Raw genomic sequence first — 24,387 nt, 5'->3', positions numbered from 1 at the left:
AAGTTTCTCCCTAATTTTGCAGATAAGTAAACAAGCTGAGAGAATTTAATGACTTGCTTAAATACACCAAGATTAGTACTAGAGTTGGCAATAGCTATGGAGCCTATAGTTTCATTCAAGAAAGTAGAAAGTTTGATATGCAAATTCTACAACTTTCAAGCCATGTTTATGAGTGTTACATTATTTCTAGGACACAATTAGTTTGCTAAGGTGGGCATGAATTGTATCTTTTCGGGATCTACAGATAGAAAAATAAGTTCATAACAAATAAAATGTTTAGAGGTAATAAAGTCATGACAAGCTTTATGCTTTTTATTCCTCTCCAGTACTGTGTCACAGACCTTACTGGTGAGCACTTGAATAAAATCGTATGTTTAGTGCTTAGTACAATAGTTAGTGGCCTGGAGACTGCCCAGGTGGGAGAGAGGATGATTGGATTTAAGGTAACAATTTAGAGAAATAGGGGCATATATAAAACAATTTTTAGCCCTGTCCCTAACACTTTTAAAATTAGCTCAAAGAATCTAATGAAAACCACCCTGTGCTAGAGATGAATTATGTCTTTTGAACTTAAAAGGAATGATTTTTAGTACTGCACTCATATTTCCCTCCCCACATTTGCCAATGTATCCAATTGTGATGAATGGCACAAACTTTCATCCAGTCCCACAAAGCCACAAATTCATGAAATCATTTTGATACCTTCCTCTCTTCCTGCATATCTAATCCATTCAAATCCTTGTTCCTAAAAGCTTCTCAAATATTCCACTTTGCTCCAACTATACATCAGGTATAAGCCAACTGGTCTCCCATCTTGCTCTCCATAATGCACAAATTTTAAATCCCAAGAGCCTGGTTACTTTTCCAGTTTGGAAGATGGAACGATGTTCCCCATGCTGTATCTACAGGACCTTACAATTCTTCCAGGACATTACAAAGTGGTATGTGCAAGTTGTTTCTTACTCTGGAACACCACCTCCTACTCACCTAAATTATCATTCCTCCCTCTTTCTCAAGGAAGCATTCTATCCCTGAATCATCCTCCACTCCAACAGCATAGATTCTAATTCCAGCTTTCATATTTACTACTGGTCTAATTTTGCAGTTAATTATATGACTATTTCATGCTAAGCACCATAAGGGCAGGAATCTTATTTTTGCTGCCTAGCACACTGCCTGGAATGTAGTGTGCAATAAATACTGGTTGAATGACCACTTCACCTATCATGATTAGCTTTAATACTAAGTCAATACCCTCAGTTTTGACAAGTTATGGTCAGTTACTTGTATAGGCAGAATTTGGAATGCAAAAAAAGCAAAATTAGAACTTAAAAGCATCATTCAAAATACAAGTGTGTAAAGATAATAGCCTACATAATATTAAAGGGAGGCTGAAATCCTACTACAGTTCATTAAGTTCGATACAGCAGGTGCACGAAGGAAACAGAAGTACAACTTCAAATATATGCACAAGAGCTGGCAAAATGAATTTTGAAAGGTAACATTTAGCTAGCTTGCTCCTTCCCACATAAGAAAAAGAAGGTCCTTATTTGGGAGCATTATGAAGAAAGTAAAGACAACCCAATTCCTTTAAACCCTCACACAAACGAAAGACATTCTTGATAGTCTTGAGACTTTTAAGGAAATTCACAATTCTTTAGTAGTAATGTTAAACTTTTCATAAAAACTTCCAGGCATATCATTGAAATATAAACTTGGAGACATACTTAGGTTAATATTTTCTAACAAGGCATAAATATATAAGGTATCTCAGTGATGAGACCCTTGAAATATGTATCCATTTTAACTCAAAAAGCAAAACTGCAGAAAAGGGGGGACTACTGTATTTATTAAAGTTGAGCTGCCACATTAATTTGCAGATAACAGCTGTTAAAAAGCTAGAGACTCACTCAGCTTTTCCATTTTTGCCTTATCATAGTTTTAAAAAGTTTAATAGACCCATTTAAATTTCCCAGTGAACTTTCCCTTTAAAAGGCTACCAAAGCCTTTTAACTTTAGGGTTTGATACCATCAAAGCAAAGATGTGGCTGAAAAGGTAAGGGTAACCTAGTGGTTTCCTCTCAGAAATAAAAGTTTAAAAAGCCGAGAATTTACATAACCAAGTCAAGGTCAGAATCTGCCCAATGAAGGCAAAATCCTTAAGCTGCACATCACCCTGTGATTTTTTCTCCTTCAACTGTTTCTAATACAAAAATAACAAGAAAACTCCAGAATCATAAAGCTGAATCTTCTAGCTCTCTGCCCTCACTTTACGGATGAAATCTATCCTACCTCCTCTCCCCACCCCAAAACAAAATAAAAAACCAGCTGAGACAGGAATAGTGATGGAACTAGAGAGTGGGAAACATAAAATTATCAAAAAGTAAATACAAGTAGTCATTAGACATAAACCACCTGGAGAAAAGGAAACCAGTCCTGCTTTTAAATAATTTTATTTTTTTCTAATTTTTGTTACTTTAATTTCCCATAGCACCTTGGCAATGTTGAAAACAAAAATACAAATACAAGGATGTACTCATTTTAACATAATATGCATGAGCATGTGTCACACCATTTTGCGGGGGTGGTGGGAGGCGGTTTTGACAACAGGAACAAACCTAAGCAACGGACAAAATAGAAGCCAGGTAATTGGTTCTGACCATCAACCGGAACATCTAAGAGATGTCGCTCAAAGGACACCGGAATCAGGGGAAAAAAAAAAATCAGTGTGGATGTTTCTTTGAATTATATGCTAATGAGTGTTTTGTGCTGCAAAACTGAAAATAAAACCATTTTATTTTAAGCACAGCCTGTTGGTATCTGAGTTGTACTTTTAGGAACCATCTATTCAGCAATTCATAAGAAGTTCTTAGCTAAAAAACTTTTATATTATTTAATAATCAGATGAATTTTGAAAGAATTTATTCTCAACTAGAAAAATTTTCTTTCAACTTCTTAAAATGTCTTCATTCAGCTAATGAAAACTGAAATGTTGATGTATCTTCTTGGAAGCTGAGACTAGCTAAATTAGTATATACCAAAAAGCCTAAAGTTAAATTAACAGCCACCAAATTGTAAGAAATATAAAAAATTAGGAAAAAAACCCCATCGCATAGTTAAGAATTTATAAAAATCTCTCAAAAGGAACATAGTGCTCTCTTGCATTTTACCTTTTCTGTAAAAACTAACAAAATGGATACTTTTAAAATATGGTTAATATACATGGCCAACATAAATATCAAAGACTTAACCCCAGTGCTGCTCGACTGTGTCAAAGTAAAACCAGAGGATATGTAAGCTAAAAGACTAAATATTAAGGCCATAACTAATAAAACCAGAGAAAGTATTCAGTAACTTTTAAATACTATTTTCTATTACAGCAGATGCTAATATTTCATCATTTAAGCCTTTTGCAAAGCCAACCTCGTTATTTAAAAAGAAAAAGGAATGTGAAACAATATTCAAGCTACCTTAATTTTAGGAACCAAAAATAAATTTAAAATCTGCATGTCATTTGATCACATGCATACTGAGCACATAAGATGACAATAAAAACCCATTATCTCTGAAAGATTTTATCTTCTTCCAAAATCCAGTTGAAAAACGATCATTCTTTTGAATGCCAGTGTATGTGTGCAAAAATGTAGTTACTCCGATTAGAGACAGGCCCTAGATATCATGAAAACCTTAATTATCAGGATAGAAAATGGAGATAGATTTTGCAATATCTCTATAAATCTTCTCTATGGAGTGTAAGGTGATGAACCTGTGTGACTTGTTCTCTTCATGCAATAAGAACTATGGCAGAAAAATCACTATACCATACACTCAGTATCATTTCTATCTACTTTCAGCCTCCAACAACCCAAGAAAGTGTTAAGCCATAAGGATGAAGAGAAAAAATTGACATTTAAATTCCTCCTTCTAAAAAACCAAATAAATAGCTGAACTCCAATGAATGCCCAATCTTCATCAGTTACAGAGTAATGCTGGGGGAATAAAAGCCAAGTTTCATAAACATCATTTACATACAAACCTTAAATCTGCTGTAATAAAATAAATGCTAAATACATACTGTGAATATATATATTTTATGTACACACACATATTTATTCTTCTCTGTACACCCCATCAAAATGAGAGCTATTAGCTGTAATGAGGCAAATTAAATTAAAACAATATATTTTATATGAAATTTTAAGAGGTCATGTCTTTAAATTTCTACTTTCAATAATATTTTGGGCAAAAGCACTTTCTTCAAAAAGAAAACTCTTCTTGTGTTTCAAGTAGAATAGTTTTTAAAAGTTGGGTAAGTCACACAAGCATACAAGTAATACAAGCCCACTTCTGTGACACATTGTAAAAAAAGTCATGTTTTGTTTTAAGTGCAATAATTAAGTTTATAATCCTTGCCAAGTGATTTTTATAAAATGTTTATTCTCTTAAATCCAATGCATTCACAGAGTGTTAACACTTTAAATGTTTATCATTTCCACCAACTGCAGCATTATCTAAGTAAACCAAAATAAGCACTTTTATCATAGATGTAGTCAATGATTATTAATACTTTTTTTAAAGGACCTAAACTTCCCCCAAATTTTAGCACAGGCAGTTTAATTGTATGTTTCACCTAGTAGATGATTTAAAAAAATAGTGTGTAGAAACAAATAGTTTCAAACTACTTAAATATATTATACCACGTTATCAATCCACCAAATCAAAAGCAGTTGCCAAGCTGAATAAGTTACAAAGAAATGATAATTCTGGCTTGTACAGAAATGTGCAGTGTTTTCAAAGCTTTGAACAGTTACCTACTAATACAAATCTCCAAAGCTTAACTTAGAGTTGGAAGATGAGTTTCACAGTAATGTAATTTTAACCTCCATTTACATTCATTTTAATATATTACTAAGATGTTTACTCTATGTCACAATGGTGCTTTCCAGTGTTCACAATTTACAGTTTCAATTTGTACATATGTAATTCACTAACATGAGGGACAGTTACTACTATTACAAACTATCCCTAAAAAGAAAACAAACCCCACCTTACACAGAACTCCGAAAATGGTATGACTTAAAACAGATTAATGCAACATGGTTTTTAATATTTTATAGCCATTTTCTAAACACCAGCATGTAAACTTGCCTATTTAATATGAGAGCTATAACTTTATTCACTGAGAAACTATGTATTAATTTTCTTCAACTATCTCTCTTACCTTAACTTAAAAATCTCATGACTTGCTGGTTGTTTGTGAATTCCAAACTGTATTTATTTACTTATTACTTTTTTTTTTTGAGAAAGGAAAGGAAGGCAGATGATAAATACATTGTAAATAGAAAAAGTTGCCCCCAAATTAAGCCTTTAAAAATTATTTTTACTTCTATACTATTTAACACTTTAAGAGAGTCAATTACAATGTTTCATCTTTAACACTAACACAAATAAATTACTGTAGGGTCAGTCTGCCCTATCATTCTGGGATCTAAAGTTCTAAATACATGAACAGAAGAATAAATACTTCACCGTTCAATTCAGAAATTTAGAACAGTTATATGATTTGATTAGACTGGTTGAGGCAGTTAGAAACATACAATTATGTAGGTGGTTGGTTATTTTGCTTTAGGGGGATGGTAGTCAAAGAACAGAGAGTAACAAATGCAGTAACAAAAATAAATAGTTTCCTATTTTAGGGGGAAAAAAATCACAGGGCTGTTTAAACCTCTAAAGTCCATTTGACCTATCCATTCAGCTCTAAGACAGATTTTCAATTTTTTGAATAACCCCCTTCTTTCCTTGAGTATCAAACTGATTGGTAGTCACATCTCCAAGTACAATCAGAGTTTAACAACTTCATGTTGAATGAAATATTAGTAAGGTCAAAAAGAGACTACATTTCAAACTGGAAAAAAAAATCTACTCAAGTATGTATTACATTCAGTTTTCAAATCATTTGCTAACATGACAACAGATTTGGCTCCAATCACTCTTGCACACACTCACACAACAGGCACCCCAGCCACTGATCTGCTTTGCAACACAAGGCCATATAGGCAGAGATGGCATTCTCCAAGCCAAACTTTAAATAGATTAAAAAAAGTAATATCTAATTTTACAGAAATGCTTCTTCAAAAAATATTTTCTCTCACTCCCTCATCTCTTATACTGAAGGATGTGTAATATGTTTTTTTCCCCAAGCTAAATCTGAACCCTCAAAATTGATTCCAGGCAGAAGATCTCTGCAAATTAAAATCAAAAACAAAAATAGAAAAATTATATTTTTATATATGTATACATATATATATATTTATACTGATTGGAATCCTCCAGCATTTTAAAATCACTTTAGAGATGAATTTTGGGATTCTACTGCTTATAACTCCAAAATCCATAATGATTTAAAGACATACTTTCTCCTGTTTCCTTCCTGGCTACCCACTCCCCTCCAAAACAGTTCAATACAGCCACGGCGGCTACAGTTTAATGGGAAGAGAGAGAAGTTTTTGAATAGTTTTTGTTTTTTTACTTTGGTGATCTGGGTGGCACATATTGCTCTTTGCCATTACGTCGAGTCACTCCCTGAGGTATAGCCCTATGGCCAAACTGGCGTCTCTGTTCCCTGATTTTTCCAGCTGCTCCCCTGGGAATGGTATTGCCTCGGAAGCCAGAATAATCCTTACTAGCCCTTGCTTCTGGCTTCTCATGTGGTTTCTCAATGGACTTCTCAGGAGCTCCATTCTCTTCATTTTTGGTAGGAGACACTACATTGGATCGAAGTTCTCGTAGCGGTTGCACAGGAACTGGAGATGGCTCTTTAGGGGGCTTCTGGCACACTTCAGCATAACTTAGCTTTCGGGGTTCCTTTAAAATGAGTATAACAAAAAAAATTTATGGTGGACATTCTCTAAGTAACAAAGTACAAAAGAATAGTATTAACCACAAGAAAATCGGGAAGTTATCCTCTATGAAAGGGCAATAGGCACTCTCATATACAATGCTATTAAAGGATATCAGTACAATCTTTAAAGAAATACATTTGTTGAAAATGATTTAAAAAAAAAACATGTATGAAACAATAATTTCTCTTGATGAATTTATGTGAAAGATGTTCATGTCACATTGTTTATTGTGATAAAAAAAACTGGAAACATCCTAAATGTATAATAAGGACAGATTAAATTAATAATTGTCCAGCCATATGATGAAATAAAATGGTTTCACTCTCTCTTCCCTGGCTACAAAGAACCCCTAGAAGGATTCCACAAGAACCTCAGCAGAGCAGCTGGAAACCAATCATATATTAATAGAAGACTAATTAATTACCTCATCTGAAAAAGAATAGGGGTGACATGAAAATGGGATAAAGTATGTAATAAGTCTTTAGCAGTGGTCCTGGCAGATAGTAAGCATCCAATAATTGGTAGCTGATATTCTATTATTACTGTTATTGTTAAATGACAAGATAAAATGTTCTTAACCTAGAAAAAATAGAGATGTACCAAAATGCTACTAGTGGTATCAATGAATGAAAGGATTATAGGTAAATTATAGGTAACTTATAGGTAAGTTAGACATTTAGGTTGTTTCCAGGATTATAGGTAAGTTTTTTCCCCCTGCTTTTCTGTATTTTCCTAATTATAAAAATGATTCTGAGGGCTAGGACTCAAGATGGCATAGAAGGTAAAAGCTGTACACACCTCCTTCAGCAACCACACCAAAATTATAACAAAACTACAGAGCAACCAGTATGTGGAGTTACCAGAATTGTGGCTGAATGGAAGCCCTAAAACTAGGTGACCTCAAACAACAGGTCACCTCAAAACAGGCGGAGCAAAGACACAAAACGGGCTGGTCCCACAACTGCGAGTGGTGATGATTAGGATGGCTATCTTAGCTATAAAGCCCCCTTCCCCACCTGAGGAGAGAGGGGTCCCAGTCACACACTGGGTTCCCCAGATCAGGGTTCCAGTGCCAGGAAGAGAAGTTTCCACAACCTGTAGCAGAGGTTGTGGCTGAGTGAGACAGTGGGCTGCAGAAAGCAGAGACCGTCTTCCTAAAGGGCCCATGCCCGGCCTTACTAACAGACTCACTCACTCTGAACTCCAGTGCTGTGGCAGCTGCTTGAGGGGCGCTGAGCGGTCAGGCTTCGGGGAAGAGGTAAAGGGGCAATCTGCTCCCTGACAGAGGTACAGGCAGAAGCCATCGTTCCTTTGTTGAGCTCTCCCTGATGAGCCCTCCCTGATCCCATCTTGAAGACAAAGGCGCCATTAATCTGGGTAACAGAGGTCACTCCGCCCAGGGGATTCCCTGAGACTCCGCCTCCCCCAACTTGTGGGCCCACCCAAGCTGCTTCCAGTGATTTTAATCCACACAATCTTGACACCTGCTTCGAACTTTCATAAAATCTCTCAAAGGCTCACAAAATCCAAAGTGGCAGCATCTGGCTTCAGCGTGCCCGGCACCTCTTGCTGAGCAGCCCCACTAGTAGCAGCCAGCCTCGGTTTTGGACTTGACGCCTTGAGGCACCTATAAGCCTAGCACGGGTGGCAGCCATATATAGATTGCTTGGTGACTATTATCAGGTGGCCCTGGGGGTACACAGGCTGAAGGTGAACTTGGCCTGCAGCTGGACCCCTCTCAGGTCTGTGCCAAGGGGCCCCATTGCACACCTACTACATAAAATTACTCTACTGGGACTGGGAGACTTAAGGGCCCTGCCCAATACACAGAAACAGACACAGGGGAGGCAGCCAAAATGGGGAGACAAAGAAATATGTCCCACTTAAAGAACAGAACAAAGCTTTGAAAAAAATTTCACCAAAATGAGACAAGCAATATATCAGATGCAGAGTTCAAAACACTGGTTATAAGGATGCCCAAGGAACTTAGGGGAAGAATAGATAAACTCATTGAAAACTTTAACAGAGAGATTAAAAAAACAAACAAACAAACAAACATAAAAATAGAGATGGAAATTATAAAAGGGAGTCAAGTTAGAAATGAAGAATATAATATCTGAGATGAAGAGTACATTAAAGGGAATCAACATAGTAGAGGAAGCGGGGAAGATTGAATCACCATTATAGAGGATGGAGTAGCAGAGGACAACAATCAGAATGGCAACAAGAAAAAAGAATCCAAAATAATGAAGATAATATAAGGATCCTATGGGATAATATCAAACGTAACAACATTCGCCTTATAGGGATACCAGAAGGAGGAAAAGAGCAAGAATTTGAAAACCTATTTGAAGAAATAATGATGGAAAACTTCCCTAAACTGGTGAAGGAAATAGACATACAACTCCAGGAAGTTCAGAGAGTCTCAAAAGAGATGAACCCAAAGAGTCCCACACCAAGACACATCATAATTAAAATCTCAAAGGTTAAATACAAAGAGAGAATCTTAAAAGCAGCAAGAAAAAAGCAGTTATTTACTAACAAGGGAACTCCCATAACACTGGCAGCTGATTTCTCGAAAGAAACTCTGCAGGACAGAAGGGCTTGGCACAAAATACTCAAAGTGATTAAAACCCAGGATCTACAACCAAGATTACCCTATCCAGCGAAGCTAGAATTTAGAGTCGAAGGACAGATAAAGAGTTTCCCAGACAAGAAAAAGCTAAAGCATCATCATCAAGCCAGCATTACAGGAAATGTTGGAGGAACTTCTTTAGAAAGAAGAAAAAATATGTAGCAAAAATATGATTAAAGAATAGAAATAACTACATAACTATTAACAAGTACTTCAAATGAAAAAGAATTAAGTGCTCAAGTACTCAATATAGAGGGTGCCTGAATGGATAAGAAAACAAGATCTCTACATGTGCTGTCTACAAGAAACTTGCTTTAGATTAGAAGACACTACAGACTAAATGTAGAGGAATGGGGAAAGACATTGTATGATGGACCTAGAATGTAGTGTGCTGAGTGGAGTTAAGTCAGATAGGAAGACAGAAGCCACATGATTGCATGGATATGTGGAATCTAAAGAACGAAACAAACAAACGAACAGAAACAAACTCATAGGTAAAGAGAACATTTTGATGGTTACCAGATGGGAAGGGGGTTGAGTGATTTGGTGGAAAGCGGGGAGATTAAGAAGTACAAACTGGTAGTTACTAATAGTCATGTAGATAGAAAGTATAGCATAAAGAATATAGCCAATAATATTTTAATTACTGTATGGTGTTAGAGGGGCATTAGAATTATTTGGGTGATCACTTTGTGAGTTTTATAGATCTATCTAATCACTATGTTATACACCTGAAACTAATATACTATTGTATGCCAACTATAACTGAAAAATAAAAAATTATTATTAAAAAAATGATTCTAGAAATTGAATAAAAATGAGAGGGGCCCCCTCATGGGTTCCATAGACTTGTTAAGTATCATACAAAAAATATCAAGAGACTCAAGGCCTTTTGACACTATCCCAGAAATGAAACATATGACATAATCTGGATAAGAGCTTCACTTAACCATAATATGATCAGAAAAAAAAGCAATGAAAAGAAATAATAAATAATAACTTCTTCACTCCCTCAACATGGCTAAAATTTCCCATTTCTTCATGGTGACTTTAAATTCCTTTAGCTTCTTTTGGATGACGACAGCCCCAGATGAGCCTGCTCTAGCAAAGAGTTACAGGAAAAAAATAATTCCTTATTATTTAACTTATATATATTTTTCTCACATAAACTAAATCCATCAAGTTACCTGTAGAGCCACAGTCACAGCTGCATTTATGTTACTATTACATGGTGAAGCAGTATTTGTCCTTGATGGCTTTGCAATACTTGGGGAAGAAACTGATATAGTTGTCTGGCTGAGAACATCCTTCTGAACAGTAGAATCCTCTATTAGATCCTTTTCTTGCTGAGTTGTGCTAAGGAAAAAAAGAGCTTGACATTAGACTTAGTATAGCACACAGAAACAGGTGAGCAAATGATCAGAAGAAAAAGTAATCATAATGTGGAAGATTTTCTATACTGAAACCTGTACCTTAATGCAGGAGGCTCAGTGGTACATGGAGGACTGCTACTTATATTGAGTTGCTGGGCAGAGGTACAGTCTGTCTGCTCATCCTCTGCAGGCACTGGGCAAGTAACTCTCAACTCTTCATTATCCTTAAAGTAAAAACACATTTCAAAATTGCACTTATAGTTAAGTACAGCATAGGAAACACAGTCAATATATTGTAATAACTTTGTAATGGTGTTAGGTGGGTACTAGACTTATTGCGGGAATCACTTCATAAGTTACATAAATGTTTAACCATTATGCCATACACCCAAAACTAATATAATATTGAATGTCAACTGTAACTGAAAAATAAATTTTTTAACACTTAGACACTTCTCCAAATAAGATATACAAATGGCCAATAAGTATATATGAAAAGATGCTCATTATTAAAAACTTAGAGAAATGCAAATCAAAACTACAATGAGAAACCACTTCACACTCACTAGGATGGCTAGAATCAATAAGACAGACAATACCAAATGTTAGTGATAATATGGAGATCCTGGAACTCTCATACATTGAGGGCAATGTAAAATGGTGCAGCCATTTTGGAAAATAGTCTGGCAGTTCCTCAAAAAGTTAAACGAAGAGTTATTATAAAACTTAGCAATTCTATTCTTGGGTACACACCCAAGAGAAAATACATGTCTGCACAAAAACCTATACACGAATGTTTTTAATAGCATTATTCGTAATAGCCAGAAAATGGGAACCTAAATGTTCCTCAGCTGGTGAATGGATTAACAAAATGTGAAACAGTAGTCTTCCCTGACCCACAGGGGATATGTTTCAAGAACCCCCAGTGGATGCTTGAAACTGCAGACAGTATTGAACCCTACATATACTATGATTTTTCCTATATATACATACCTATGATAAAGTTTAATTTATAAATTAGGCCCAGTAAGAAATTAATAAGAATAATTAATAACAAAATAGAACAATTATAATAATATACTGTAATAAAAGTTTTGGAATTTGGTCTGTCTCTCAAAATATTAGTACACTCACCATCTCACTTAAAGGAAACAATGCATGGCTTCTCTTTGGCATATCCAGCATCACTACTCTTGAGCTTTGGCGCCATTATTAAGTAAAATAAGAGTTACTTAAACACAAGTACCGCAACACTATAACAGTGGATTTGATAACCAAGAGTGACTAATGGTGGCCGGGTAGCCCATACAGTGTATTACACTAGACAAGGGATGATTCATATCCCAGGCACGCTGTCATGCAATTTAAAACTTACAAATTGTTTATTTTTGGAATTTTCCATTTAATTTTTTGGACTGTGGTTGCCACAAGTAACAAAAACCATGGAAAGAGAAACTGAAGATAAGGATATTCTACTGTATATACATACAATGGAATATTATTGCACAATGAAAGGAATGAAGTACTGACATACTACAACAATAGATGAATCTTGAGCACAAATGCTAAGTAAAATAAAACAGTTACAAAAAGACAAAACACTATGATTCCACTTATATGGGGTACCTAGAGCAGTCAAATTCATAGAGGCAAAGCAGAATTGTCGTTGCCAGGGGCTGAGGGAAGGGAGAAAGGGAGTTGCTGTTTAATGGGTAGAACGTTTTAGTTTTGCAAGATGAAAAGAGTCATGAGATTGGTTGCCCAATAAGGTGAATGTATTTAACACTACTGAAGGGTACACTCTTAATAATGGTGAAGATGGTAAATTTTATGCTATGTGTATTTTAACACAATTAAAAGAAAAAAAGGGCCCTAGAAATTAAAATCAATGAAAAGAGCCATAGCAAGACATATCACTGAAATTTCACAGAACACTAGGGATAAATAAAATATCCTAAAAGCCTCCAGAGAGGGGGAAAAAAAGAAACCAAACAGGTCATAGAAGGATCAGGAATCAAAACCATAAGTTTCTGAAAAGAATCTCTGGAAGCTAGGTTATTTCCTAAGCAAGGTATAAAAAGAACAAACCATAAAAAGACAGACTGATAAATATAACCATATTAAAATTAAGAACCTTTTTTCACCCACAAATACTAAAGACTGAAAACTATATACAAAACTGACAAAGGATTAGTCTCCAGAATATATAAAAAATTTCATGAATCTGTAAGATACAGATGACCCAATAAAAAAGTACCAAATTCTTGAAAGACTCTTTATAAAAAATGAAACTCCAATGGTCAATAAACATGAAAAAATACTTTAATCCCAACAGTAATTTTTTTTAAAATGCCACCATGTGTACACCTTGGGAATAGGATATATGTACATATACGTAGTTTATACCCTAAAAACATTCTTGCTCACATAAACAGAAAGTGTGAACATTCATAGCAGCATCGCTTATAATGGTCAACAAAAAAAACAGCTCAATGTTCAGTAGAATGAATGTTATATTCTTACAATAGGATATTACATGACAGTGCAAAATGAACTAGTCATCCATATCAACAGTGATGAATTTCATACAATACAGAAGGAAAAAAGTAAAAGAAGAATACATATTGTATAATTCCATTTCTGAAGGTTCAAAAACAAGCACAATCAACAATATATGTTTAGGTTAGTGGTTGGTAAACCAAGACCTGCTGGCCAAATTCAGCCTGTGACCTGTGATGGTATGGCCTATGAGCTAAGAATGGTTTATAGTTTGCAACCTTTTTATCATTTAGAAAAAAATAGTGCAGCTCGCTGTCAGCGTTCATTTAACATCATGCATAGGAATGCTACGTTTTCTAGGATTTGACATTTTCAGCAATCGAGAATTACTATATTTTATAAATGGAAATACCACTATTGAAAACAGAATGCTATAAGTAGAATGATGTTATTTGTTTCCAAAGACTATCAATATACTAGAGTGATATGAAAATAATAATAAAAGCCAGATATTTCGTGGCAAACTTTGGGAGTGAGGTTAAGACTGTAATCTGGAAAATTAACGGGGTAGACGCTACCGCTGCAAGGGTAGCAGGCGAGTATCCTTGGGGCAAACAGTAAATGGGTTAAAGGGTCTAAAAACAAAGAATATGTAACAGTATGTGGCTCACAAAACCTAGAATATTTACTATCTGGCTCGTTACAGAAAAAAGTTTCCTAACCCAGAATGGTAAAACTATGAAGAAAAGCAATAAAATTATTACGGCAATATCAGGATAATGTTCATCTCTCGGGAGGAGAAAAGGGGAATAGGAAGAACTAAATAAGGAGGGACACATGGCACTGCTAAGACACTGGTGATGTTTACAGTCCACGATTGTGAGTGGGATTAAAAAGGGAAGTATACTTCATTATTCTTTAAAAATGTCTGTACGTGTATATCATATCTCATTCAATTCCAAGTAGACATCAATTGTAAAACACCATTATTTTATATACTACTAAGAAAAAACACTGCCACTTAACTACAATCACTTTTAAGACAGCCTGATTTTCAAAGGTGGAAAACATGAAAAAATGTCTACCTTCGAACTGATAAAATAACTACAATATTGCATAATTTTTTTAATAAGACTGAGAAACGCCTTCAAAATTTCAAGGGAAAATGATTTCTAATAGCGAATTCATTAGCGATAAGGTAAAGATCAAGTGCAACAACAGAAAAACATTTACAGAATGCAAGATCTCAAGAAATTTATACTAAAAGCCACTTATATTCAGGAAGGTTGGGAACTTGTGACCCACCAATATGGGAAAGTAAAACAAAAGTAAGAAAAAGAGGGAATCCAACTAAAGAGAATAAAGGAACTCTCAGAATAATGGCAAAGGGAAGTTGCAGGAATACAACTGTGCAGCAGGCCACCGAAAGTACAAAAAAAGAGAAATACTAACAGTATACTGTAAGTCTCAGTTATGAAAAAAATATGTAATACTGAGATGTGACTTATAAATGATGGCATGTCATAGTCTAACTGGCAATTTAGAGATACTAAAAAAAATGGGGCATCTTATAATTGATGGTATCCTAGATATGAAGTACCATGTTAATTAGGGATAAACGTCAGGAGAAATAGTTTAAGTTGAAAAATGGTTGCAGGGGATTACTATTTTCATTATAAGCCTAGATATACAGTGGACATGTACTATTAAAATAAATATTGAATTAGGAAAAAAAAGGCAGAAAATGAGAAAAATTTGTGGGGGCATTAGGTTTTAGCATATGGAGAGGTCTATACTCAAATATTGTAGGATGGGGTATCCTAACCTTTTGACACCAACTCTCCATTATTTAAAAGGCTGAGTTTACCCAACTAGCTTAGAATTAATTTACAACATTGGTTAAGTACAGGCACTTAAGTGGAAATGATGCTTTCCATTCAGCTTGCATTAATCAGTTCTATTACACTGAGCAACTGATATAAAGACATGCAAAAGTGAAGAAACATTCTACTGACCTTGTGTAGCTTTATTATAAATCATTTTATAATACTCAAAGTATGCTGAAAACCCCATGAAGAAGTTAGAAGTACTAATTAAGTGCAAACGAAAATTTAATAACCCTGAAAACATAGGTTAATACAGTCCCATAAGGTAAAAGATTGCATGTTTCAGTGTTTACCTTTTCTTTGTAGACACCTTTAACAACATCAGACATCCTACTCTCCAAAACGAGTTCACCTGGCATTCTTGATGAACTCCCAGGTAAAGGAGGAAAATTTGAGGCTAATAAGTCAAACTTTGGTGTTGGAGCCTTTACTTCAGCTGTTGAAGTATGGGTTCTCTAAAACACACAAATTATAGAACAGGTCATATGCCTATCTCATTCTCTAATCCTGTACCACAGAAGCTGAAAGCTTCAAAAAACAAACTTTACCCTAATGCACAGCATTGTTCTCCTATAAATTCTTAGCTTCTCATCTTAGTTGAGCTCTTATTAGTCTTTATCAATCCAACCTACCTTTAGCCAGCTCCTTCTGTTTCTTTTGCAAACTTTGCCACACTCCTAAACCTTCTAATAAATCTCCACCATTCTTTGCTTTCTAAATGTGCTATACCCCCTTTCATAACAAAAATAAAAACAAAAAACCTTACCTCACATAAATTTGCAATCATCTTTTCTCCTTCCATATAGTTTCAAGAGAGAATATCCTTCCTTAAAAAATCTCATCTTTCCCTTTCCCTCTGACAAATCTCTCACTCGTTGTACCTCCTCCTCTACTTCCTCACCTCTGTGCTCATCACTCCACTAAAACTGTTTTGACAAGTCACAATGCGTTCCACAACGCAAAAGCGGACAGACTCTTTTTCCTGACTTCACTCTAACATTTGGCATAGTAGACATTCTTTCCTTGGGGAGCTCATTTCTCCCTTAGCTTCTGTGATACCCTTTTCACAAGATTCTCAGACGTGACAATCATGTGCTCTTCTCTCCTTGCCCACTTCTTTTGATGGTTTTTGATTTCTCTATGGTTACTACTTCTCACTTTCCATACTCTCCCTGTGTGATATCCATTTTCCATGACTTACAACTAATATTTATATATGTGAGCAATCCTTAAAACAATCTTTTTCACTTTTTGTGACTTTTTGGCTGCACGCCTCTGAAATTTTGCTAAAAATCATCAAATTGTACACTTCAGATATTTTCAGCCCAGATCTTCACCGTAAACCCAGACATCCACTTGCCTAGCAATCATCTCCACTCAGATTTTGCTTGGATAGTTCAAACAACATAATGAATAATCTCATTTTTCAGCCAAAGCTACTATATCCCCCAAGTATATAAGCTTACAAATCCAAATTTTATCTCTAGCTAATATCTCCCTTCTGCACAAGGGCACCTCCACCTCTACCCTTCCTACTGGAAAGCATGCCTGTCTCCTTTTCCTTCATCTCAACCATCAGTTATCAATCCATTTTCAACATATTAATCAGACTTGAAACCTAAACTCTCCTCTCTTCTCAATTGTTCAGGGCAACTTGAAGATTGATGTGGACTGCTATAATGATATCTTTAAAAAGTTGTTCCCTAAAGTCTCATGGCTGCCCATGGTATAGAAAGCTAGAAATGAAAAATAAAACCATTTTAAAGCATTCACAGTATGACTTAAGAACTTCTTATTATAATGTAATATATTTCCTTCTTTGAAAATGTATATGTTTTCACTACTCATGATGTGATATATGTATACTTATATCTATGTAATATGTATACCAAATAGTAAACTATATGTATATTGCTTATATGTATAAAATTCACTACTTATACATGTAAAATAAGCATATATTACACATTTATGAGATATCTGTAAATTCTAGGAAGGGTTTTCTTCAGACCTCCATATCTTCCAACATCATTTTTATTCCTCAACTCCTTCTGGTCCCAGTTAAGAGATAGCAGTCTTAATGAACCACAAGAATCAAAATATGAATAATTTGAACCTAGATAAGTTAATATTCAAGTAAGAACATGTCTAGAACCATGAAAAATATTCTTTAGGTGGTTTTATAAGATTAGTGGAACAATAACCAACAGTAGGTAGAACACTGGCCCAAAATAATAATAAATAGTGTGACAGTTTCCAGCACCATCCGACAGAGCTTTAAAAGTGAACAATATGCACTATCAGATGGGCAAAAAATCATATACTCTGTAAGGCTATAGATAAACATGAACTTTTGTTCACTGTTTGTTGGCATGAAAATTGGCACAACCCCTATAAGAAAGCTATCTAGCAGCAACTTATTTAATTGTGATCCAGGAATCCCAATTCTAGAGATTCTCCTTCAAATATTATTGCACACATAGGAAATGATGGTTGTATAAGGTTATCACTGCATGGTTTGTAATAGCACTGTTTGTAAGATCAAAAGATTCAAACTACAAAATGTCCATTAGAAAAGCAAGAGCTAAACTCATATTTTTTATTTTTAAACCATGTGAATATTAGGTATTCAAGTAATTTTTTAAAAAAATGAACAACACAGGTCAAATCCCTAACTATATGTGTACTTTAAGAAGTGGGTAGGTGTGGAAGGGGTCTATATTTCAGGGTCAAGCACAGACACTATTTACTTTTGCTGAATGCTATAATCAATAAAATAACTCAAAAAGGTAGACCACAGTCAATGCCATAGTAAATTACAAAGGGGGGGGGGCTGAACAAAAGTAATCAAAGGTAAAAAATACTTACTGAGATTCTGTCATCTTCTCGTCGTCTTCGACCTCTGAAAAGAGTTCTCCTTTTAACAACGGCAAACAAAAAAGAGGACAGTAGGAGGAACTTGTTAAGTTTCTTCAAATTTATACACTCAATCATAGATGTGTGAATTTCTATTTTAAGTATCTATACTTTCTAAATCTCCATTATTGTTAAAAGACAATTATCTATTCTTCTGAAGGGATACTGGGCTAACCTACCAAAAACTTCAACTACTACCACCCCCACCATGAAGTATTTGGGCACATTTTTATTAGAAGCACTCTCTCCACACCAGAAACATACTAGGGTTAATTTTTGTTTTGTTTTGTTTGGGCAGGGTAGACAATATATAACTCCATTCCCATAGTTTAGAAGTTGTAAGAAATTAAAATAATAATAAAGATGGAATTTTATCTAAGTCATTCTTTCCTCAATGAACTATAAAGAACTTTAGCATAACTTTTATAAATCTCTGACTCAGAGCTATATTCTATATGGATGCTGTAAATTTCTTAATAATTATAAAAAACTACTAACCCATGTTATATAACAATGTATTTACTTAGCATACACTAACAATTAAATCTAAAAAGATGTTCCATATACCTTATTTTCATATTTAATACCATATTTCCTTACCTGCCCCTACCATAGTCCCCATTCTGTTCAATCTGTAAAGTGGGAGTCTCTTTTGGAAGGTAGCTTTGCTCCTGATGCCCTGTTACTACAGAGTTATGCCGTTCAGTTGGAAAGTTCCTTGAACCAGATCTGTTTAATGGTCCATCCCCCAATGACACAGAGCCCTCTGTTGAGTGTTCTGAACCACTTGATGACCTAAAATGAGGCTTTACACTATAAGAAATATAAAATTATATACATGAAAGGAAAAATCAAGACAAAATCTTTCTTCTTAATGGTACAAACTCTTAATAAACCAAGTTAAAAATTGCTTTCTGCTGTATCCTGATTGTCCACAGACATAAAACTGTTATATAAAAATATAAACCCTTTTATATCCCAGACGTGTTATTTTTAAAAGGTAAAGAATATTTACATTAAAAAGTTGTTTGGAGAGATTTGGGGGAAGATCCAAAGTTCTTCAAGATAAAGCTACTTCTATATCAATACTCAGAATACAACTAGGATTTTAGCTACTTTCTTTAACACAAGCTGCAGTCTTGACACATCTAAATCAGTCAGACTTTAAGGTTATTAAAGATTCTGTGCCATGCATTCTCAATTGGGCAACATCACCTGCAAAGGGAGTAAAAATTGGTTCTTTGAGGTAGGGGGAAAATCTTAATCTTACTCATCTTATGTATAAAGCACAGATATACATATATACATAAATAGATATACCATAATCTCTAGTATTAAATTTTCATAATGGGAAATTAGGAAAAATAAATCTAAAAGGCCTCTTTCAGGAAGTGATAATGAAAAAAACAGTAAGAAATGGTGGAATATATAAAAATCCCAGCTTCTTACTAAGCATCTCTCACCGAATAAAATTTGTTGTTCAAAGATCCATATGTAGGACAAAAATCTAGAGAAATATAATGCAATTAGTAGCCTGCCATGACTTCGGAATTAAAGGATGGAATCTGGTAAAAACAAAACAAAAAACCTACTTCTAACAAAGGAAGCTTTTATCTTGGATGATGTGTGCATGTACCCAACTCTCTAAAAATTTGTAAACAGATGAAGCTAGGGTACAGTAAAAGTGAGAGAATGCAGTTTAATCAATAGTGAAAAGATTTAGACAGTCCATGCAACTGACTGTAGATTAAACAAGGATTATGAGATTTACATCTGGTCCCTTGCTTGCAGTTTATATACTCCATTTTTATAGACTACTTTCATAATTACAAATTCATAATATTTATAACACATTGCCAATTCCCAGTTATCTGAATAAGGATTTAAAACCTCATAATAATTATAAGCCTGACAATTAAACATTAATTCCAATAGCATCTCCAGCTATCCTACTTTACTCTTTACGTAAAATATTGGGTTATTTTACAAGAACATAAAAAATTGGGTTACTACTATTAAAACAAAGATAAAACTCAGACTACAAAGTTGGGGCTGAGTTTAATGTGAGATGATACTTTTCCAGTTAATTACTTTCTGCCACAAAATAGATTTTTAATAGCAATCAAAATTACAGTACGTTAACTAACACAAAGTAATTTTCAAAATATTTTTATTATCCATCATATCTGAAAATGCCTCATTAAGTAGATATGCTGTTTACATTATCTGTTCAGAAACTTTCACCTAAATTTTCTCACTGCATTTCAATACACTCAATGAAGAAGTTATTAGGTTTAAACAGCCCTCAGATCTCATAATCTTACCCTTCACTGAGAGAGACTTCCAATCTCAAGTCTGGGCAAAAGAAAGAAGTGATAAAAGACAGAAAGAAAGAAAGAAAGTGACAGAAAGATAAAGTATGAAAGGTAGAAAAATGCCCAAACTTTTGAAAGTTAGTCCTATTCTCTCTAAGTAGGTCTAGTGATCATCACCGGGCTGTTACAAGGTTAATAATATAATTAACTGCAAATGGGATCTCAAAGGTTACTTTCTCCTTGACCGACAAAAAGAAAGCTCTGGGAATGGTCACTTCTTAGAAGAAGGAAACAAAGCTGTTTTAGTTTCATCTGTAATACTTGCATTTTTATAAGAAATATTCATGTACTATTTCTGTAACTAAAAATTAACAACCTGTATTAGTCAAACATGGAAAAGAATTGTACGCAAATAGGTTTGAATAACAAGCAAAATTATAATAAACTGGCCCTATATCTTCATTCAAAACCACAGGTACACCTCCATAAAAGCCAGGATGACTTGACTATCATTCTTGGCTTTCTTACTGTAATCTTACCCCCTTCACCAAGAAAGCACAGCAGACAAAGAAAAGTGACAATAAAGGAGCACTGTGTACACTCTTAATGCATTCTTAACTCAAGCATCTGCGAACATCAGTACTTTTAGTTCTTAGTTAAAAATTGCTGTTAGTCTACCTCATAACAAAGATGTCTACTGAACTTAACTATTTAAAGCAAAATTCGCCCCTTTAAAGAAATGTGAAATCAATATATATTTTTATAAAGCTATTATTTCTAATCATGAAAAACTTGTACCTCTTCACAAGGAGAACTGTAAATTGTCACTTGCTCTAATTGAATTATTTTTAAGAAAAAACTTTACCAGCTATAGTAGAGGAAAAGAAAATGTTTTAAATCTCGGATCTGTTAATAATAACTAGTCCTCTAAGTCTAGCAAGATATTTGTCCTCTTCAACTTTCACTTTCTTCATTTGAAAAAGGACTTAAAACTACATCATAACAATCTGGTCTTTCCAGATATAACATCCTTGTCTCTAATAAAGTAATCTTTTTTTCAACAAAAGGATGGGAGTTTGAGGACAATGTGTGTAATTAAGGCTCACTGTACTTCTAACTCATATGTCTTAGCAATATTTGAATTTTGCAGTTAATTGTTAGTGTATTACCAAACTAAGAGTCATCTAGAAAAGCACAAATAAACTTTAGTTTTAAAAAAAATCTTTCATTCTTATGATATGAAGAGAACTCATCTGAAACTTCATAAAGCAATAAGAATGTATCTGTAGTAAAATTTTCCTAACACTTAAAAATGACCTTCAAAAGCTTTAACCAAATGTGTCAGTTAACATGAATACAAAAATTTTAACTATTAGAGGGTAGTACATATGAATGCTACTAGAATCCACTGAGAAGAATATATATATAGGAATTTTTTAAATGCCTACAGCACCTGGTATTCCAAGGTGGTCTCCCATCCAAGTACTAACCAGGCCCGACCCTGCTTAGCTTCCGAGATCAGACAAGTGCAGGCACGTTCAGGGTGGCATGGCCATAGACAGAATAATATTTTTTAATAGCAGTGGTCCCCAACTTTTTTGGCACCAGGGACAGGTGCTCCTATGAGAATCTAATGCCTGATGATCTGAGGTGGAACTGGGGTGGTGATGCTAGCACTGGGGAGCAGCTGCAAATAGAGATGAAGCTTCGCTTGCTCGACCACCGCTTACCTCCTGTTATGGCCCGGTTCCTAACAGGCCACGGACCAGACCGATCCGCGACCCAGAGTTTGGGGACCTCTGCTATAAAGCTTCTTTCTCCAGTGAAGTATGTTTTAGAAAAACCTTACAAAAAAGAATTAAATTCCTAGAAGTCATCTTGGAAAAACATACCCTGTATGGTCTCCTTGGCAAAAAGAATCAACTGGGAGAACAAGATCTGGTAAGAGAAAATCACTGAAAAGAAATAATTTCATAAAAACAAAAACAAAACCCAGGATTACAAAATAAGCAAACAAAAAATGACAAATGAGAAACTATTAAATACATCTAAACCACTATATGAGCCCTTTTTGCTTTGGTTACTCATATTCTGTTAAAAAGTCATAATATATACCAAATTACTGTCAGTTGATGTCTATACAAAGAATAAAACTTAAGAGACATATTAATATATTACATGACAGCAAAAGGTTCCAAAGTTCTCAATAATTTGTTCAGGACATCATGTTTTAAGTGTAGGCTTTGGAGTCAAACTGCCTGGGCTCAAATCTTGGCTCTACCAGCAACTAGCTACATGCCTGTAGATATGATACTTAACCTTGTATGCTTCAATTTTCTAATTTTTAAATACATATAACTGTATCTAGCTTACAGAGTTATGAAAATTAACCGTGATAAAACATATAAAGCCCTTAAAACAGAGCTTTAGACATTAAATACCCAATAAGTGTTAGCTATTGTCTTTTTTACATTATAGTTTGTGAAAATCATTTCAAAAAGTCATTTCTTAGAAATCCTAAATAATTCACATTCCTAGCATTTATCACTCAATTCAGGTAACATTTCTGTCCTCAAAAATATTAGTTCTTCAAAATGGTACCTATTTAACACATTAAATGGCATTCAGACATCAGATCTTATGTTGCTACCATGAAATATTTTTTCTATTCTTTATTAAAAGAAAATTTTAATAAAGAATAGATATGTATTGAGTCTGCAAATAAGCATTGCTATGCAAACAGTAACTTTATAAGAAGTATTGGGAATTGTTTACAATAAATTCCAGCCATGCTTTTATCTTACCGATTTTTTTGGAATGGTCGACCCATAGTCACAGCAGCAGCATTTGTTTTATAAGATCCTGGTGAATTAAAGCCATTCACAAAACTACCATTGGGAAAGGGAGCCTACAAGAAAATTTTAATGTTTAAAAACGATTAATTGTAAAAGCAAAATCTGGTGTGAAGTTCGTAAGAAATTTCTGATGACCTAACCTAGCATCACTTTCTTTATAAGACAAAAATAATTGTAAAGATTTTACTTATTTACTTTTGTAATACTTTAAGTATCACTTGTTTACAGAATGAAGAATCTTAGTTCACTACTTAATAAAGAGCACTTTTCTCTGAAAAAGTTTCACAAAACTGAAAGCAATTTAAATCTTTCAAGAATTATCCAGTCTCTAACTCAGCAAAATCTAAATAAAATTATAGGGAACAATAGCTTAGGCCTTAGTCATATGTGTACATTTGCTATGGGGGATTAGATATTATCATTACTTAAAAATCAGAACATAATAACAATACAACACTAAAAAAAAAAACTGAACTCTTAGTCTAGCTGATTTTTTCAAATTTCAGCTTGAGTGAAAAACTTTATTATTCTAGAAGGATCTTACTTACCAGTGGTGTTTCAAAGTAAGGTGCAGGATTTGGAGACCAAGACTGAGGCACAATACTATAGACCGAGTACTGTTGGTGAGGATTATATACAGGCTGCATAAAGACTGGTGAGGCATACTGTGCTTGAGTTTGAATGGGCTGACTATACAAACTAGAATCCATTAATCGATAACCATTCTTAGCAAAAAATGTATTGATGGCTTTTATCCTTGCCTAGAAGCAAGAGGAACACATTACAATAACAAAGGACTAAGTGTATATTTTTATAAATATATATAATTAACATTTTTAACATTTCACACTATATTATTTCTACCTATTGTCTACCTATTGTAGAATCAGTAAAGCAAAAGAAAATGACAGTTTTAATTAATTAAAGAAACTCTGCATGGCAAATATCACGACAAATAAACTAGAACCACAAAACTGTAAAACTGCAACTTAGCACAGATGGGGCT

At 34.4% G+C, this 24,387-nt stretch overlaps 1 protein-coding gene and 1 pseudogene across 9 annotated transcripts in view; both read right to left on the bottom strand.

Moving 5' to 3' along the window:
• Positions 1 to 2,437: 2,437 nt before the first annotated feature.
• LARP4 (La ribonucleoprotein domain family member 4) overlaps positions 2,438 to 24,387 on the bottom strand; it is a 151,800-nt gene continuing 129,850 nt past the window's right edge. For 3 of the 9 annotated variants that reach the window (XM_023535496.1, XM_011368319.2, XM_023535497.1), the window contains 9 exons: positions 23,930 to 24,142; positions 23,331 to 23,434; positions 22,419 to 22,481; positions 18,812 to 19,024; positions 18,164 to 18,212; positions 15,589 to 15,750; positions 11,010 to 11,134; positions 10,725 to 10,893; positions 2,438 to 6,864 (listed from right to left, as the gene is read on the bottom strand). In XM_023535496.1, the coding sequence (XP_023391264.1) occupies positions 6,526 to 6,864; positions 10,725 to 10,893; positions 11,010 to 11,134; positions 15,589 to 15,750; positions 18,164 to 18,212; positions 18,812 to 19,024; positions 22,419 to 22,481; positions 23,331 to 23,434; positions 23,930 to 24,142 (1,437 nt within the window). In that variant the 3' untranslated portion in view covers positions 2,438 to 6,525. The remainder of the gene's footprint in view (positions 6,865 to 10,724; positions 10,894 to 11,009; positions 11,135 to 15,588; positions 15,751 to 18,163; positions 18,213 to 18,811; positions 19,025 to 22,418; positions 22,482 to 23,330; positions 23,435 to 23,929; positions 24,143 to 24,387) is intronic. The other 6 variants (XM_023535493.1, XM_011368320.2, XM_023535495.1 and 3 more) reach the window with 6 other exon arrangements.
• LOC111744762 lies at positions 21,968 to 22,086 on the bottom strand (annotated as a pseudogene).

The sequence above is a fragment of the Pteropus vampyrus genome, unplaced genomic scaffold (genome assembly GCF_000151845.1).
Source record: "Pteropus vampyrus isolate Shadow unplaced genomic scaffold, Pvam_2.0 Scaffold140, whole genome shotgun sequence".
In the NCBI taxonomy this organism is placed as follows: domain Eukaryota; kingdom Metazoa; phylum Chordata; class Mammalia; order Chiroptera; family Pteropodidae; genus Pteropus; species Pteropus vampyrus.
Note: the sequence above shows the minus strand (reverse complement) of the source record. Positions and strands in the feature narration are given on the sequence as shown.